This window comes from Microtus oregoni, unplaced genomic scaffold (genome assembly GCF_018167655.1).
Source record: "Microtus oregoni isolate MIOR12 unplaced genomic scaffold, Mior012 000010F_ref0000083, whole genome shotgun sequence".
NCBI classification, from domain to species: Eukaryota; Metazoa; Chordata; class Mammalia; order Rodentia; family Cricetidae; genus Microtus; species Microtus oregoni.
In genome coordinates this window covers 13,838,050-13,857,500 of record NW_024543069.1, presented here as the reverse complement: position 1 = coordinate 13,857,500, position 19,451 = coordinate 13,838,050, and the positions used below count along the sequence as shown (strand labels likewise).

Here is a 19,451-nt window from a genome sequence, read left to right as displayed (position 1 = left end):
CGGTCTTGGTGAGCTCTCAATAGATCAGCTCCACTGTCTCAGTGGGTGGGTGCATCCCTCGTGGTCCCGACTTCTTTGCTCATGTTCTCCCTCCTTCTGCTCCTCATTGGGACCTTGGGAGCTCAGTCCAGTGCTCCAGTGTGGGTCTCTGTCTCTATCTCCATCCATCACCAGATGAAGGTTCTATGATGATATGCAAGATATTCGTCAGTATTGCTCAAGGATAGGGTCATTTCAGGTTCCCTATTCTCAACTGCCCAAGGAACTAACTGGGGACCTCAGCTTGGGCACCTGGGAGCCCCTCTAGGGTCAGGTCTCTTGCCAACCCTAAAGTGGTTCCCTTAACTAAGAATTGTGGTTCCGTTCCTAGATATGGACGGAGGTGGGAGGTCCTAGGTCTTACCACAGGGCAGAAAACCCTGACTGCTCTTTGGACTGGAGAGGGAGGGGGAAAGGAGTGGGGGGAGGGGGAGAAGGGTGGGAGGAGGGGGCGTAGGGGGGGAGGAGGGGGAAGGAAATGGGAGGCTGGGAGGAGGTGGAAACTTGTTTTTTTTTTGTTTTCTCCTTTTCTCAATAAAAAAAGAAAAAAAAAAGAATGACTTAAATTCTTTCCCTCTATACCGTTTTCATTAGAGCTCTAGGAAAAAGTCAATTTCCTAAGCTCAACCACAGTGACAAAATAGAAAATATCCAAATACATTACTGCTTAGACTTCATCATTATTAGTGTGCATCGTAACTAAGATGCAGGTTCTTAAGGGTCAGTCCACTTTTGTATTCTTTCTGTATTACTCTACATATATGGGACAAATTTTATTTTTTTTTTTAAAATGACTGGGTATTTTTTTAAGTTCTAAACTTTTTTCAAATATAGATTTATTCAGAATAAATACCAAATCTAAGTTTTAAAACCAATTTTTATATGTAGGATTATTTAAATAAGTATTTTTATTTTCTGCAGTCAGCTCACTTTTTTCTCAAAATTCATATATTTTTCTTTGACATTTTAAGTAAAGTAGCACAAAGAACTTGGTTGACCTGCTTATGAGTTCTAAATTATAGATCTCTGACTTCCTGCATATCTGGACGCCTACTGTGAGAATGCAGTTTTACTTAGTTCATTAGTTGTTTAAACAAATTCCAGATTCTTGTGGCTGTAGTTATTATGCTCTACTGCATACCTGGACGTTGCTAAAAACAGATTGTTAATATTCTTATCTCATACATAGTCATAAAAATACAAATATGTGAGGTTTTGATGTAGGAATTATTTCATAATGTCCCCATATATTAAATTATCATGTTCTACACCTTCTGTGTGCATGATATGTGCCACCTATGTTGGTGAAGTTTGATGTGAGATATAAGAGGTGGAAATTTCTTTACAACATACCAAGCTAGAAAGTTGACCAAACTATATTTTAAGGTAGGTTTGAACACAAAGATTAAACATGGTGAAAAAATAAATATTCATTCAGAAAGAACCTTCTAAGAATCAGAAGGTGAAAGGTACCTTTCTTTCCCTTATCAAATGTCTGTTGCTTAGAGCAGCCATGAGAGGCACCTTCGTGATCTTGGAGAATTGCTTCTAACTTGACCTCTGAGACAGCCCAGCTATCACTGAAAATGCTAACATACTTAAGGTACTTAATGAATACGAGTGATCGCTCATGGATATTACTAAATGTGGCCAAAGATGGGATTTATGTAATGGAAAGTTCACAGGCAAGCAAGGTATACATGCCATCAGACAGGTGTTCCTTGAACAGGTATTTGTCGAACACTAGCCTCCTGTCATTTCAGTGAAAGCATGGGGAGGTGAACCACATCAGGAGGGACTCGCCCTGTCTTCGTGCAGAGTGTAATCTAATACCGAGAAGAGGTAGACATTAAAGACATTCTGTAGTCATTCTTTTGAACATGTTTTAAAGATAAAAACACTACAGGTTGATATGAAAGTGTAAAGTTTTGATAAGATCAGGACAAGTTGCACTAATAGAAGCACAGGTAAAAGGAGGGTAGAGCACTAAAACCATTTCAGTTTTATTCTCAAAGGACCTAAGAAAATACATTGTCTCAACATGAGCCTTGATTTCTTACTGCTCCTCCGCAGTTCCCTCAAGTGTTTTTCAAAACTGTCTTGCTCTCTACCCTGGTTGCCACCGCTCTTGGTAAAGCTTTGTCTGCTGCACTACAGAACAGCCTCTGTTGGTTCCCTATCGTCATTATTAGTCCATTTAAATTCATGGCCACAACAGTTCCCCGTGAAGGTTTCTTCTTGATTTCTGAAATAAAGCGTTACATTTAGCTGAATTTCTTAGACAACCTAAATAGAAGTTTATGTAGCAATGGGAAAGAAAATATACACTCCAAAGAGAGATTGGTCTGGGCTGCATAAAGGAGGGAGCAGCTTATTAGGTTCCGCACTCTGGATTTTCAAGTGAGTTTTATGAATGTATGAAGTGGTTGGCATGTTGATGGGGGAACGAAACTCCCTTCCCACCTCTCGCATCAGGGTAGACGAGATCTGCCTTTTGTGATATTTATTCCTATGATTTCTAGACTAGTGGTTCTCAACCTTCCTAATGCTGTGACCTTTTAATACATTATGGTGACCCGAACCATAAAATTATTTCGTTACTACTTCATAACTTTAATTTTGCCACTGTTATGACTCATAATGTAAATATTGTATATGCAGGATATCTGGTAAGTGACCCCCACCAGGGTCGTGACCCATGGGTTGAGAACCACGGCTCTAGAAAAGTTCACCGAGGGGAGGAACTCAGAAATCTCAATGCAAGGGCTTAGTGAAGTCAGGATCTTTTGAGAATTCACAGACTTCATTACTGTGCATGGTTGGCTGTCTCATTGCAAAGGATATTCTGTCTGAAGACACAACCTCAAAGATACAGCTTTGGTTTTCCTTGGTTTCTTTAGACCTCCCTGCTGGCCTCTGCTCTGGTGAAATCTTTCTTGCTTGTTGCCTGGAGTGACTACTCAGAGCAATTGTGGTGGTGTCTCACCCCTAGCTTTAGCATATCTAAGTTCAGGCGTACTTAATGCCTAAAGTGACTCCTGCAAAAAGGAAATTTGATCACATTGCTCCCTGTCACATCTTTAATGGATTCCCAGCATATAGGAAAGCCCACATTCCTTAGATAGCTGACCCCCCGAGTGATATATACCTACCAAATTTACATCCTGCCAGCCTCACCATTCTGAGCCACGAGTCCCTAGTTGTACACTACTTTCATGCTTTTGTCTTTGCTAGTTCATTCCTCCTTTCTGACCAGTCGAGGGATCATCTCCTTTGCAGTGGTTTCCTGGATCCACTTACCTCTGAGGGTGGTCCTCTGTGTCTCTGTGCATATCTCCATTGATAATTCTACTTACCATATGATTTTATTATCAGGAACCAGAAAATACCTTCTCTTTTATATTTCTGATGTATAATGATAGATATTTTTATAAATAAGTAAATGCTTTGCCATAGTTTGATCTGTCATATTCTGTAAGTAGTAAATACAGATGTGTTCATTTTATTTTTAATATGTGTTCCTCATCATGAAAAATTCAAATTCAGGGATTTGAGCAGACAGTTGTTCTTGATAATGTGTGTATGCAGAGTCCTCTCTCTAAGGTCTTTGCTACCTAGTGGGAACAGTGCCATCTATTGGCTATTATCCAAATTGTACCAACTGTTAGATCTAGAATACAGTACAGTGTGTTAATGGAATGTTTTTAGGAAGCCACACCTATAAAAACTTTATCACCAGTTTGCATAAAATGTCAGCATATGCTTGACCAAAAAACTAATTAAGTATTTAATTTTAATTTAATTTAATTCTAGTGACCCTTTAGAGGAGAATGATACTGATATAATAACAGAAAATGTATACTTTGGGATTTGGTTTTGTTTATATCCTATTTTGTTCCTAAAGAAATTAGGACAAATATTATTGTTTTATAAAAATAGAACTAAACATTCATATTCTTCTTTAGATGCAATTGATACTTGTAATTAAGATAATGTTTTACTTTTAAATAATTTAAAGTTCTGAAGGATCCATTAAATTTTTTGTCCTAAGCCATGAGTAATTGACTTTTAATGGTAACCTACATCCCAGTGTAAAAGGTGATTCTGGTATTTCTGAGAAATATGTGCCACAATGTTAAAAATAATAATTCATTTGTATCTTAACCTCCTTCATTCACTGAGATTGTTTCTTCTGTAGAAGTATTTTCACGTGTTAAATAAAACCATATATAGCAGATAAAATTAGCCAATGAAAGGAAAACCACACTGGATTTTGCTCCTGTCAGTCCTACTACTCAGTGGGCATGAATAGTTACTATGGTGTTTTTTACTTTAAATGAAAGTCTGCTACATAAATATTTGTACACTTTTGAGCTTGTCACTGTTCTTTCAAGTTTTAAAACTAGTTTGTTTTCTGTTTTGACTAGAATATTCATAACAGGATACATGGAGTGATAGAAATACAATTTTTCAAAATTAGATGTCTTTATATTTTAATCATAAGTGTTGACTTTCTGTAAGGAGGAATAAATAAATTATATTGTGGAATCTTACACTATTTCATAATGTGTATCTATGAAACTAAGTATAAATTCCTGTAGTTATAATGCCCATGCAGCTGTAAAACCATAGTAATAATAATGAAATTCCAGCAATCATAACAGTATGAGTCTGACTGCACACTTAGCAGTTAAATTGGAGCTCATAGTTCATAGCACGCACACACATACACCCTTATACTCTATGAGGTGCTCACAATAAATCTTGCAATAATATACTCTCCAGAAGGTAGAAAGAAAATTCTGTCATAAAACTCAGGAACGATAGCACCAACCCTCATACTTTTAATTTGGGGGATCCCAAGTACAATATTATTGAAGGAATTTCAGTGCTCTTATTTTCACGATTTTATAGATAAGGAAATTGAGATGTAGAGCGGCTAAATGATCTGTTTAACATCCAGCAAATGATGAATGTCAGCCCACACTGTTAAAACCACTCACTCAAGAGCCAGTATTTTTAGTATACTAAATTATCTTTCAAACAAATCTCAACACCTAATTCTACATACTAAAAACAAAATTACAAAATAAATGAAACTAGCATTTAAAGGAAAGATTTAACAATCTTAATAAACAAGATATTGTTTTACTTATGTCGAATGTCCAGTGTTTAAATTATTAGATGTTTCTCTGCCTCTTTTTATGCTTCATATGTTGCACAACTGAAATTTATGTCATTATCTTAATTACAAAATTTATACCGTCACTTAAACTGTTTGACTGTCAGCTTATTTTAGTTACTAGACCATTCTTTCAGTGATACGCACACAGTGGTACAACCACAATCTTTTTTTGTTTTGTTTTTTGTTTTTGTTTTGTTTTTGTTTTTTCAAGACGGTTTCTCTGTAGCTTTGAAGCCTGGCCTAAGAAATATAGCTCTTGTTGATCAGTCTGACCTCGAACTCACAGTGATCCATCCGCCTGCCTCTGCCTCCCGAGTGCTGGGATTAAAGGCGTGAGCCATCACCGCCCGGCAATACAATCTTTTTAAAATACAATTCAACAATTCTTTTTCTGTTGTTTTGTTTTTGTGTTTGTTTTTGTTTTAAAACAGATTGTCACTGGGTAACCCACAGAGATCTGGACTTCATGATCCTCCTGCCTCTGCTTCCTATGTTTAGAGGTCATTGGAGGGCATTATTATGCCCCGCTCACACTAATCTTAGCTAGCCTCTACCTTCCTGCTAATTGCTGTTGCCATGGCAGGTGCTGTGTGCTGAGCTGTGTCACCTCCAGGGTAAGTGTGAAGAGAAGAGCTGTTGAAGCCCCGTCCCTGTCTGTGCTGTGTGCAGGCCTCATGGTCCTGCCAGTGGCTTTCTGTCCCATCTCTAGCCAATCCCTCATTTGTACTGAGAGCTGTGGCTTTGTCTAACATGATCTGGGTGCAGCTAGAACAAATAGAAGTGCAATAAGAAAAAAGTCATCGCTTCCCCTCATTTCTGTTCTTGAGTCAGATAGTATTTTTATTTACCTTTTATGAAAATTTCACATAGAATTAATAATCTTACAAGCTTCAATTAATACAGCTTGAAAAGTTAGAGACTATATTCGAACATCCTTTACCTGTCAATTTTGAATTTATAACTGCAAAATATTTAGAATAAAATCACCAGTGGTGTGTGCAGGGCCAGTGTTGTCCCCATTTGGACAGCCTCTATAGCAGCAGGCTGGTATCATAAAAGCAACTGTTGGCAGTTGGGGAGATTGCATAGTACCAACCAAATCATATTATGATCACACTTATGGTACTAAAATTACATTGGAATGCTTGGAAATAAGCTATATATTTATTGACTTATACCAATATTTGATTTTTAGTATTTGAGTAAAGATATATAGATATTATATATCTTTTTAGTATTTGAGTAAAGATATTTAGATATATGTATCTAAAACACCTCAAAGAACTTTCGAGTCCCTGGGAATGTATCCCAGCACTTCAGACTTCATGGATTCTAGATAGAAACGTTTTTTCTTAAGGTAATGACAGAACCAGAATTGTTAGGTTTGGACAGCTTCCTACAAGCATGCAGGGTCACAGATGATACTGGGCGGTGGGAATGTACCTACCTGAGTATTTCTGGAGTCTAGAGTTTTCCCTGATGTTTAGTTTGAACAATCCTAAAAGTCTGTGCTAAAATAGAACTAAACTTTCTGATTTCAAAAACTGTTTTTCAGTCTTTACTCTGGTATTTAGAGTAAAATATCCCCTAACACCGTAGAAGTTTAGAGGAATCTTGCTTCATATGCATCTTGAAGTACATGTCCAGAATTTAAATAAAACTGAAAAAGGGTCACTATTGTTCCTTTCAAAATATTGCTCTAAACTTTCTCCTGCTGACCCCACTAGGTGCTGCCAGGTCTACAAGACATTTCCTTATTTTTCTGTATGATGTAACTGCTCTTCCTGCCTGGATTTTAGGCAGAGTTGCTCAAGGAAGGAATCTTGTTGCCCTATCTTCCTTAATATTAAAGTCTTTTAAGGGTTCTTTGTGCCCCAAGTATCTAGCGTGAGTTCTCTCTTTTACTAGGATGTATAGCTGTTAAGGCCTGAAGTGGAGGAGGGTACGAGATGGGAACCCAGATCAGGGAAAACTTAGAGTGATAGATGGGTACATGTTCAGGATTTGTTGACTGTGAGTTAGACAACTAACCCGTCATTATGAGGGTCTGCCCACCTCTGTTAACTTGGTCTTCCCTAGAGATGCCTTTCCCAGCTCTTCCCAGCTACTTTTCAGTTCAGCAGCAGGGTTCTTCACAGTTACTCTGGCATACTTAAGCTACCTTTATAATATGGGTTGGTGAAAGGAATAGTAAGCAGATCAGATCCTTCAAGGGGTATAAATTAAAAAATTACACCCATCACTTTGAATCACAATAGTGTTCTCCTGTACTGTAACCACTAAAAAATAATCTGCCTCATCTTTTTCCGTGTTCAGCCATTTTTGTTGCATAGTTATTTTTATTAACAAGTTCAGATTTTTTTAAATTAATTTTATAGTACATCGTATTTGTGGTATATTGTGTATATATGCTTTAACTCCTTTCCTCTCATGACTCAGAGCCTTTCCTTATCCAAGACAGGGAAGGATACATGGCTCCCTGCCTTTTGAAGGTGATATTTGTCTGTAATGTGAATTGATTGGCCAGATAACTATATATGAAAAGCATATATGTGGTATGTTTTATATATCTGATCTATGATATCATATGCTGTAGTTTATAGTCTTAAATGCCTTCTGTTGTCTCAAGAATTTTAACACTATAACTACACTAAAAACTTTTAGGAGAAGATTTTGGAAGTGATCTTAAATGACTTCATTTTTAAAAATTAAATTGCTTTCTCTGAAAAGAATAAAAATCTTATTGTGATTTTTCTACATTTGTTATCATCTGCTGGCCTGTCTGTCTCCTGGGTACCCTGTCCCTTTAAAAGACAAGCCCCGCCCACTCCCACCCCCCAGTCTCTCTCTCTCTCTCTCTCTCTCTCTCTCTCTCTCTCTCTCTCTCACACACACACACACACACACACAAAGAAAAAACCTCATCTAAATGGCCTATTGACTAGTATGAGGGCCAAAAGATGCCAGAGGTAGTGCTGGTATACTTAAGCACAACTAACTCAAGCATATAAACTAGTTACTAATTAAGGAGTATAAGCAATTTCTTATCTAAATAGTGGTTATATGTAATATATAAAATTCAACTTTGGTTGATTTTATTATTTATATCCATGCAGTGAAAAAGAAGGTTCATTCATTTATTCAACAAATTGTATATTGAGTCTGCTGTGTTCCAAGAGCTATTTTGAGTGCTCAGGATACAATTCCAGACTATTCAGAGGGGTCATTTTAACCTGACTGATCTTTATAAGTACCTGAGTATTAGTTTTTGTTGTTGTTGTTTGTTTTATTTTGTTTTCTGATATATGGTCTTTCTCTGTAACAGCCCTGGAGCTCTCTCTGTAGACCAGGCTGACCTCAAACTCACAGATTCTTCCTCCGCTTCCCAAGAGCTGAGATTAAAGGTGTGCGCCTCTGAAAATTATTTTGAAAACCATACAGCCTCGGGTCCTAAAAGTAAGCAGTAAGGAATATTGTTACATACCTGTAGTCCAGCTACTGGAGAGGCTAGTGCGTGACTATTGCTTGCGGCTACAAACCACATGCAGTTGTGAACATCATAGAAGGACCCCTGTCTCATAAACAAGCTTCAAGGGAGAGAAGGAGCCAACAGTTCTCCCAGCTATGATGTCTATAGTGCCTATAAACCACATCAACAATCAGCGTGAGCCCATAACCATAAGGGTGTTATAGTACACACACACCTTGGCAGTAACCCATCAACTCTCTAATTAGACATAAAAGGGAAATTATGGTATTGGAAACATAGCCAATTACACAGGGCTAGTGAAGTCATTGATCCTAGAGAACTTGTAACCAATCCTTTACTAACTATACAATCCCAAACTACATTTGAATATTTATCTTTGCCAACAGATAAGAGTACTCCTTACCACTGATCTTATCAAGAGACAGAGACCATTACAAACAAACAAACAAACAAAAAATGATCAAAATGCAGAGCTGTGGAGCCAGCCACAGTGGGAACATCTACAAATCAAAGCTTACACTAAGGCTCAGGGATCCTCTGTGAAGGAGAGCATGGAAATCTTTTCAGAGCCCAGGGTCAGGAAGTTTGCTTTGAGATTGTGTCTTACACTAATGTCAGAAACTACAACCATAAGGTCTCACCAACGTGACTGCCTAAATCTGACCTTAACAAGGGCAACAGTAGGCATTAGATGGGGGAGGCCACAGGACCCAGTCCTACAAAGAACCACAGGCAACCAAGGAATGTAGAGAGCAGGAAAATAGTCTCCCCTAGGGAAGATCATCACAATTTGTTATTCAGTACCTAAAAACATATGCACCACATATGTAACAATTAATGGAAAAAAAGGCCATGAATTTGAACAAGAGGAGGATGGGTATGTGGGGTTTGGAGGGCGGAAAGAGAAGAAGGAAATTATATAATTATATTATAATCACAAAAACATAAGAAAAAATTTTAAAAATCAACCAAAACATAATTTTTAAACGTAGCAGATGGATGACTTAGCTCCTTGTGTCAGGAATAGGGACTTGTAGCCAGTCAAGTACTCTTGCTGTCTGCTGCTCTTATACCCCAGAGAATATTATTACTTCGTTCTTTTCTGCAACCTTGACCCAAGCTTCTGAAAGAAGAATAATAGACAATTAAAGAGTTATGAACTTACTTACGTTAGTGAATTATCACTCATATCGTAACATGAGGAGGGATGCGTTTGAATCCACAGTTCAAATGAATGAAATTTAAAACCATTTATTAATACTTTAGAAGGCTAAGCCTTAATTTAAAAAATCTAGATGCCTTTGAAATCTGATGAAAGTTGTAGATTCTCTGTGCAGAAAATCTAATTGAGGAAAGCTGAGAATGGGAGAAGTGGTCTTTCCCAGAGAAGAGCACACCAATTTGTTGCTCACTGTCAAATGGACAGCCCTGGAACATACATACCAGTAATATTATATGGATTGAACAGATTATATTTATGAATGTGTGTTTGTGTGTGTGTGTGTGCATGTGTGCAATAACAAAGGAGCCATGAATTTGAATGAGAGCATGTGTGTATGTGTATGTGTGCAATAACAAAGAGGTCGTGAATTTTAATGAGAGCATGTGTGTATGTGTGTGTGTGTGCAATAACAAAGAGGTCATGAATTTGAAGGAGAACGTGTGTGTCTTTGTGTGTGTATGTGGATGCAATAACAAAGAGGTCGTGAATTTGAAGGAGAAAGCGTGTGTGTGTACACGATAACAGGTCATGAATTTGAAGGAGAGAGAGAGAGAGAGAGAGAGAGAAAGAGAGAGAGAGAGAGAGAGCGCGCACGCACAATAACAGTTCATGAATTTGAAGGAGAGCAGGGAAGGGTTTGTGAGGTGTTGGTGGAAGAAAGGGAAGAAGGAATTGTTGCAATTATAATCTCAAAAATAAAATAAAAATAAGTACATATTATTTGCATGTTTACATACTCCTAATGCTTGTGCATAGCACCCATATTAAAAATGTCTTTAGTGTTTGCAGCCCTTTATGCTGGCCTTCCTCCTAGCCGTTGCCCTTGTGTGTGTCCATCCCACTTGCAGTCTTTCTTTTTCTTCTGCCTTGTGTTGAGGTGATGTTTTCGGGCTTCTCAAGAGATGCTCTATTAGTTCTCTGCACATTATCCATAGCCTCCTCTCCTCTACCCTGGAACCTACTCTCTTTGTCTCTTGGTCCCCAATTATCCACCTCCCCCCCGATCCTTTTTTAGCTATTTCAAACATAAGAGCTTTTCTACCTTTTCTTTTTCTCTTAACCTAACTACATTATGGTTTTGACATGGTAAAATTTGTATAATCTTAATTTTGTTAAAATATTTTATTTAAAAACATTGCAATCTTGCTGAGAACCAAAAGGAAAAACATCACTTTTTCTATTACAGTAAAATTGCAATAGCCCTGAATTAAAATATAGCCTTTTTTTTCCTAATTTAACTTTAAAAATTTTTTTTAGGCCGGGCGGTGGTGGCGCACGCCTTTAATCCCAGCACTCGGGAGGCAGAGGCAGGCGGATCTCTGTGAGTTCGAGACCAGCCTGGTCTACAAGAGCTAGTTCCAGGACAGGCTCCAAAACCACAGAGAAACCCTGTCTCGAAAAACCAAAAAAAAAAAAAAAATTTATTGATCATGCATCTCAATCCCACTTGTCTCCCCATTATTTCACATCAGTCCTCTGCCCTGGCAACCTCCCCCCAAAATAAAACAAAATGAAATTTAAAATAAAAGAAAATTTTCATCATGGAAGCTGTAGTGTGGCCCAATGAGTCACACAGTATATTCTTTAGCACATACATCTTCCTCGCAACTGTTCATTGCAATGAGTCAGTGGTTTGGTTTGAGGCCTTTGACTTCTGTACACCATCAATACTGGGCCATCACTGGCACTCCTCTTGATATCCTGTTGTTGCCCTGTGTCTTAAAGATCCTGCAGCTTTGGATCTGCAGAACCAATGCCTTCAAGTGCTGCAGCAGCTCATAGGTGGGGTGGTTGATGGGGTGGGCTTATTCATAGTCCTGCATCTGGGCTGGGGTGGGTGCTGGGTTGATCAGCCCTCCAACTCTCCCTCATCCTCAACACCAGGATGAGCTCTCCAGCACTGCCCTGGCGAGTTCAGTCTCTGTAGTAAGCATGGGGTGGGCAGCTCACCTACACCACCAGGGCCAGCTCTACTGCGTTGGCCAGGCATGATGCAGGGCCACTCTGCCAAGTGCTGAAGCTGGTGACAGGCAAGGCCAGCTCTCCCACCTGCCACAGGAACTTTCCTCACCATATGGCAGATGAAGGGCAGGACCATGTTTCCTGAGTGCTATAGCAGGTGAAGGGAAAATATGCACTTGAAATGCAGTATGGGGCTGGCAGGATGTTCGGTGGGAAAACGTCACTTGCTTTCCAACCCTGAATACCTGAGCGTGAACCCTGCAACGCATATCAATGTAGGAGAAGATTGAGCCCACACAGTTATTTCCTGTTCTCCATCATGTGCCATGGCTATTATGTTCTTGGAGAATTGGGAACCAGTGGCAGACCAAAGTAAACATATTGTCAAAATTGAAGTTGGAAAACAAATTAGTTTTAAAATATTGAAGTTATGTACAGGATCAGAAAGACTTATGAACAGCTGCATCAGCAAAGCCCACCCTAGCATGGTGGTAGGGATGACGGCTCCATGAAGATACCAGCTCATCTTTGACTTGCTCAGTGAGTTGAGTGGGTATTGTTCTCAGTAATGGGACCCAGACATCACTTCCTAGAGCAAACCGTTGTCTTAGCTACAGCCTGAGTTGTTTTGGGTTTCCATGGAACCCTCTTAGCCAACAGCTCAATTGAATAGAACTCGGTCTCGCTACTGGAAGCCCTTTTAGGTGACAAGAAATAGCCAGTTAGGACTCTGTATCCTCTATTATTAGGAGACCTCATCTGAGATCACCTTCGTATATTTGAGGAAGTTTCCACTTCACTAGGTTTGCATATCATTCCTAAAATGCCCTCAATTCTGTCTGTCTTACACACATTTCCTCCATCAACCCTTTTTCCCCTTCCCTCCATCTCACTCCTGTCCCTACCCACCACTAGTCTACCTTAAAATCTGTTCTATTTTCCCATCCTAGGAAGATCCACGTGTGCCACTTAGTCCCTTACTCTGCCTAGTCTGTCTGGATCTGTGGATTATATAGGTTGCTTATCATTTAATGGCTTACATCCATATATAAGTGAATACATACTGTATTTTCAGTCTGAGTCTAGGTTACCTCACTCAGGATATTTTTCTAGTTCCATCCATTTGCATGCAAATTTCATGATGTCATTTTTAAAAACAGTTAAGTAATAATCCATTGTGTAAATGTACAACATTTCCTTTATCCGTTCTATGGTTGAGGGACATCTAGATTGTTTCCAGTTTCTGGCTATTAAGAATAAAGCAAAGGTCTTTGTGGTAATATGGAGGAATTTTGGGGTATTTGTTCAAGAGTTTTATAGCTGGACCTTGTGGTAGGTTTATTCCCAGTTTTCTGAGAAACTGTCATACTGATTTCCATAGTGACTGTACAAGTTTGCACTCCACCAGCAATGGACAAGTGGATGGAAGCTCCTTATCCACTCCAGCATGGACTGTCACTTGTGTTACTGATCTTAACCATTCTGACGGGGCTAAGGTGGAATCTCAAAGTCATCTCGATTTCACATTTCCCTAGTGGATAAGGACGTTGAACATTTCTTTAAGTGTTTCTCAGCCATTTGAGATTCCTCTATTGAGAATTCTCTGTTTAGGAATGTACCCCATTTTTAATTATATTATTTTCTTTGTTGATGTCTATTTTCTTGAGTTCCTTATATAATTTAGATATTAGCCCTTATTGGATATGGAGTTGGTAAAAATCTTTTCCCATTCTGTAGGCTGCCCTTTTATCCTATTGATGGGGTCCTTTGACTTACAGAAGCTTTTAGGTTTCATGAAATCTCATTTATTAATTGTTGTGCCTGCTCTATTGATGTTTTGTTCAGAAAAATCTGCTCCTATTCTAGCAAATTCAAGGCTATTCACCACTTTCTCTTCTATCAGGTTCAGTGTTTCTGATTTGTTGTGGTCCTTGATCCATTTGGAGTTGCTTGTTGTGCACATTGATATATCTGGATCTGTTTGCATTCTTCTACATGCAGACATTCAGTTTGATCAGGAGTATTAGTTGAAGATGCTGCCTTTTATCCAGTGTATATTTCTGGCGTCTTCATCAAAAAATCAGGTGTCCATAGATGCGTGGATTTATGTCTGAGTCTTCTCTTTGAGTCAATTGGTCAAAGTGTGTGTTTTTATGCCAATACCATTCGGTTTTTATTACTATAGCTCTGTTGTACAGCTTGAAATTTGGAATGGTGAGATCTTCATCATTTATTATTCAGGATTACCTTAGTTATCCTCAGTTTTTTGTGTTCCCATATGAAGTTGGGTATCTTCCTTTCAAAGTCTGTAAAGTATTCTGTTGCAATTTTGGTGGGGATTGCAATGAATCTGTAGATTACTTTGGACAGGGTGGTCATTTTTACTATGTTAATCCCACCGTAACATGAGCTAGGAAGATCTTTCTGTCTTCTGCTATCTCCTTACATTTCTTTCTTCAAAGACTTGAAATTTTCATCATACAAGTCTTTCACTTGCTTAGTAGAGTCACCCTGTGATATTTTATATTATTTGAGACTATTGTGATTTACCTGATTTCTTTATCAGGCCATTTGTCATTTGTATATAGGAGAGCTACTGATTTTTGTAAGTTGATTTTGTAGACAATGAGTTCTCCAGTGTAATTTTTAGGGTCACTTACATTTACTGTCTTATTCTCTACAAATAACAGTACTTTGTCTTTTTTATTTTCAATTTGTATCTCTTTGATCTCCTTCAGTTGTCTTATTGCTCTAGTAAGACTTCAAGTCCTATATAGGATAGGTATGGAGAAACTGGACAACCTTGTTTTATTCCTGATTGTAGTGGAATTACTTTGAGTTTTTTCCACTTAATTTGATGTTGGCTATGGGCTTGTTGTAAACTGCCTTTATTGTGTTGAGGTATGTCCTTTGTATTCCTAATCTCTCCTTGACTTTATCATGACTGCATGTTGGATTTTTATCAAAGGCGTTTTCTGCATCAAATGAGATGATCATGTGGTTTTGGTCTTCCAGTTTGTTTATATGATGGAGTGCGATTTTTGTTAGTTTCAACCTCATTGCCAGAGTTAAGTCAACTTTCTCTTGATCAACAGTTTTAGGGGAGCAAATGGAAACTGAAAATATGTGTGGTACATTATATGTTATCTTCTGCACAATTTCCATTTCAAATTCAGTTTGAAAATACTTAATTTTAGGGCCTGACTTCCCCCACATGCAAAACTTCAATTGTTAGTTTACTTAAATTTAGATAGGTTACTTAAATATTTCTATATACGAGGAAGCAATATGATTTGAGAATCTGTTCTTATATACTAGTTTTTGCCTTATTATTGGGTTTACAGTTATTTCTGTTATTGCTTAGTGATACAGTGTTAGGAAACAACCAAAGAGTTTTATCATTCTTGGATTATATTAATTAAAAGGTGATTTTATATTAAAGGTGAGTGAAGTGGTTGTGAAATATTACTGTGGTAGAGTTTGGATGGGTAGTGATAGTGACTGTGGGAAGACTTCCTTTTCAGTACCTAGTAGTGCTCTAATTTACAATCTGTTTGTTAAAACTGAACTGTCCATTTCTTTTATGGTTGATTTTTAGCCACCAGCTGAGCAGGCCAAAGCCAGACTACAGATGGTCCTTGAAGCTGCTGGTAAGTGTTGACAATTCACTTTTATGAAATAAACAAATCCTAGGGTGGTAGAGTGCTTATACATGAGTTAAAAGGTTTTTCCTAGTGTACAATTTTTCACAAATCTAGATCATATGTTTGGATCTAGATTATACATTTGGATAAATGTCACCTATTTATTGCTAATATAAAGTGATATGTGCTAAAAACTCATTCTTTGCATGTTTAATGGATAAATCAGGTTTTAGTTTTAAAGTTTAATTTTAATAAAGTACATGTTGATTTTCATCTTTTATGGATTGTACTTTTGGTAAAATAAAATTCTTTAACTCTAGTCTATGGTTTTTTTCTGATGTTTTCTTTTGGAAGCTTTTTTTATTTTGTAATTTGTATTTAACGCTATAATCTATTTCTACTTAACTTTTGTATAAGTTACGATTGATTAAGATTTACATTATTTTGGAGAAAATAAGGCCAGTGCTATATTAAATTCCTCTAATTCCATTTGGCTAATTCATTGGCCAGTGTATTCTGTTGCCATCTAATTTTAAAATGCTATGTTTAATTTCCCAGTGGTACAGTTTCACAAAAACATTTTTTTACCTTTTGAAATAGCTCTAAAAATCCATGCTGCCTTCTACATACTAATAATTTAACTTTAAATCTAAATGTACTCCTTAAAGTGTGTGTGTGCGTGTGTGTGTGTGTGTTATTTACCTTTTAAGGGTTACAAAGAGCTTATACATTCCATTCTGATGAATTCAAATTGAGGATTTAACGATAATTTCAGACCACCAAACAGCAGATGTTATATTTTGGAGCAAATACATATGTGCACATTGACTCTAGAATCTCTTACAGTAACTATTGTTATTATAAAGTACTATAGAAATAAGTTTTTGAAATTATAGGTTATTAATATATAGCATAAGTTTTTATACCTATATGCCTTGTGCTGAATTGCTTTATGAAAACTTTACACTGCCTTTTATTACCACTAGTTTAGTGACCACTTTTTAAAACCAGACTGCTGTTTTTCATGCTGTTTTATACTGCTATGAATAGATTGATGTGTAGTGATGTGATGTTTTATTTTTCTTTGAAAAGTGTCCAGTGTTATTTTTAATGATACCTTGTTGCCTCAGAGGGAAAGTAGATAGCTGCGCGGTGTGGAATATCAGTAAACCTACAACATGGAGAATGGTAGAAGAGCGTGAGTTCAGTTGGTAAAGACAACCCTTACTTTCTGTAGTTTCTTTTCATCTTCCTTGCTTCTAGCAACCACCAGTCTGCCTTCTGTCTCTGAAATGCCATATGTAATATGTGGGTTTTTATATCTGTCATGTGTTCTGTTTTAGACGTATTTCCATGTCGTAACATATCAGTAGTTCATTTCTTCTTATGGTTGAATGATATTTGTGTACAATTTGCTTATACATTCATTCAGTGATAAAAAATTTGAACTCTGTTTTTAAGTAGTGTTGAATAATGTTGTTATAAATACTAATAGACTAATCTGAGCGCCTGCTTTTAGTTTCTGAGAATACTTTTGTAAAGGAATAATTGTGAAATCATTTGGCAATTCTTCGATTCTTTAAAATCCCAACAATTTTCCATACTAAACAAACAGTTTTATATTCTCAACTGCAACATACAAATGATTCCCAATTGTATCAAATAGGGACTGTTATCCATTTCAGCTAGCTGTTTGAAAGTCTTTAGATTTGGAGATTCTTTGTGTTCTAAGTCTGTCGTAGATGAGGGGTAAGGGTGGTATCTGTCTTCCAGAGCTACTGTGACAACAAGCGACATATGAAGTGCCTGATCCGCTCACACCAGGGTTTCTGTCTTGTGTCTGCACCATTGTGTCTCAGGCACCCATTCACAGTGCCTCATCTTTGCTGAAATTACCCAGTGTCTCTCAATGCAAAAATAACAGTATACCTGTCCATGACTGTTGAGATTCTGTGTAATGGATCTACACACTTTCAGTTTTCATTTCCATATTTTTAATTGAAAATTTTTTGTACTTGTTTATTCCAGTTTCAATTTCCCCTTCCTCATCTCATCTCAGATCCCATCCAGGCCTTTTTTTTTTTCTTTAGAAAACAAGCAAGCCAATTTTAAACAATAAACTAGAATTTAAAACATACTAAAAATAGAAAACAGAAAAAAGCATGAGAAACACACACACACAAACATAAAATCATAATATCCAAAATCATAATATATAAGTCAAAGACCAGCAAGGGGAAAAAAAAAGCCCAAACCAGTCATTATGAGACAGAACATCTCCAAAAATACCATTGAGTTCATTTGTGGTGGCTGTCTGCTACTGGGCTTGGAGCCTGCCATCAACTGTGCCTTGTACACCCAGTGGGACTCCTTTGGATTAACTGGATTTTCCTTTTAGAATGGGTGACACTTGGAGACAGCTTCTGGGCTAGGGATGGGGGTTTGTGTCCATTTTCCCTCTTAATGCTGGGATCTCATCTGGCTTAGATCTATACAGGCTCTGTGCATGCTGCCATAGTCTGTGAGTTCTTATGTGCATCGGTGCAGTTGTGTCTAGAAAGCCTTGTTTCCTTGGGATCTTCCATCTCCATTGGCTCTTTATACTCTTTCTGTCTGAGAGAAGGGTTTACTAAAGATCTCTCTCTCTCTCTCTCTCTCTCTCTCTCTCTCGCGCGCGCGCTCTCTCTCTCTCTCTCTTCGATCTCTCTCTCTCTTCGATCTCTCTCTCTCTTCGATCTCTCTCTCTCTCTCTCTCCTTCCCTCCCTCCCTCTCTCCTTCCCTCCCTCTCCTCCTCCCTCTCTTCCTCTAGCTCTCCTCTCCCTCTTTCTCTCTCCGCATCGTTCTCTGTATTAGTTCCTGTATCTGTGGAAGGAAGTTTCTTGATGGCTGAACAAGACACTGACTTGTGGATATAATAGACTATCATTAGGAGTTATTTTATTGCTATATTCCTTTATCAGAGCAGTAGTGTTTGGTTTTCTTAAAGGTCTGTGTCCTATCTAGTCAGGTTTTTAGCCGCTCTAGCAGTGGCTAGACACGGGTTCCATCTCATGGTGTGGGCCTTAAATCCAGTCAGGTATTGGTTGGTTACTCCCACAAGCTTTATCCCACAATTGTAGTGGTCTGTCTTGAAGATAGGCTTCAAGTAGATCAAAGCTTTTGTAGCTGGGTGGTGTTTACCTTTCTCCTTGGTATCATGCAGAGTGTCTTTCAGCACCTTGAACACTAGTCAGTAGGGGTGAAGGCTCTAGTTAGAGACTACCACCACTTCTCTGTGTTCAGCAAGCTATATAGGTGTTCTTTTCAGCAACAAGGCCTTACCCTCAGTTTGTGGAAAACCACAGCAGTCTTGGCAATTGCCTGTGTTGATCGGGGGTTTCCATGGGGCTCCTTGACAAACAATTCAATTAGATATAAACCATTTCTGCACTGGAAGGTTCATTTGATGGTGAAAGATGTCTAGTTGGGAATTTTTCTTCCTCATTATTTGGTGATTCCATTTTTATTTCTTTCGTATATGTATATATTTCAAGCTGGTTCCAGTGTAGTAGGTTTCCATGTGATTTCTCAAATGACCCTTAGTATTAGCTGTCACTCCTCCCACTCCCTTGCTTATCTCCTTCCTGTCCTTTCTCCATTTTATACTCCCCTCCACTGGGAAATCCTTCGCTCCCTCCCTTACTCTGTACCTAACCTCTGCTGTTGTATGGATTGTAGAATGCCTGTAAAAGGCTCAAAAGCTGACATTCATATGTAAGGAAATAGGTGCCATATTTGTCTCTTTTGGTCTGGAATTTCTCACTTAGGATGATTTTCTTTCTAGCTCCATTCAAATTTTATGATTTTTAAATTTTATGATTTTGCTTCCTTTAAAAGCTGAGTAATATTCTATTATGTAAATGTACTAC

The 19,451-nt window shown here is 37.9% G+C and overlaps 1 protein-coding gene across 1 annotated transcript in view; it reads left to right on the top strand.

The window, feature by feature from the left end:
• The window catches only part of Rsrc1 (arginine and serine rich coiled-coil 1), a 275,985-nt gene that overhangs the window by 149,703 nt on the left and 106,831 nt on the right, over positions 1 to 19,451 (top strand). The window contains exon 6 of the mRNA XM_041659536.1: positions 15,497 to 15,548. Within this exon, the coding sequence (XP_041515470.1) occupies positions 15,497 to 15,548 (52 nt within the window). The remainder of the gene's footprint in view (positions 1 to 15,496; positions 15,549 to 19,451) is intronic.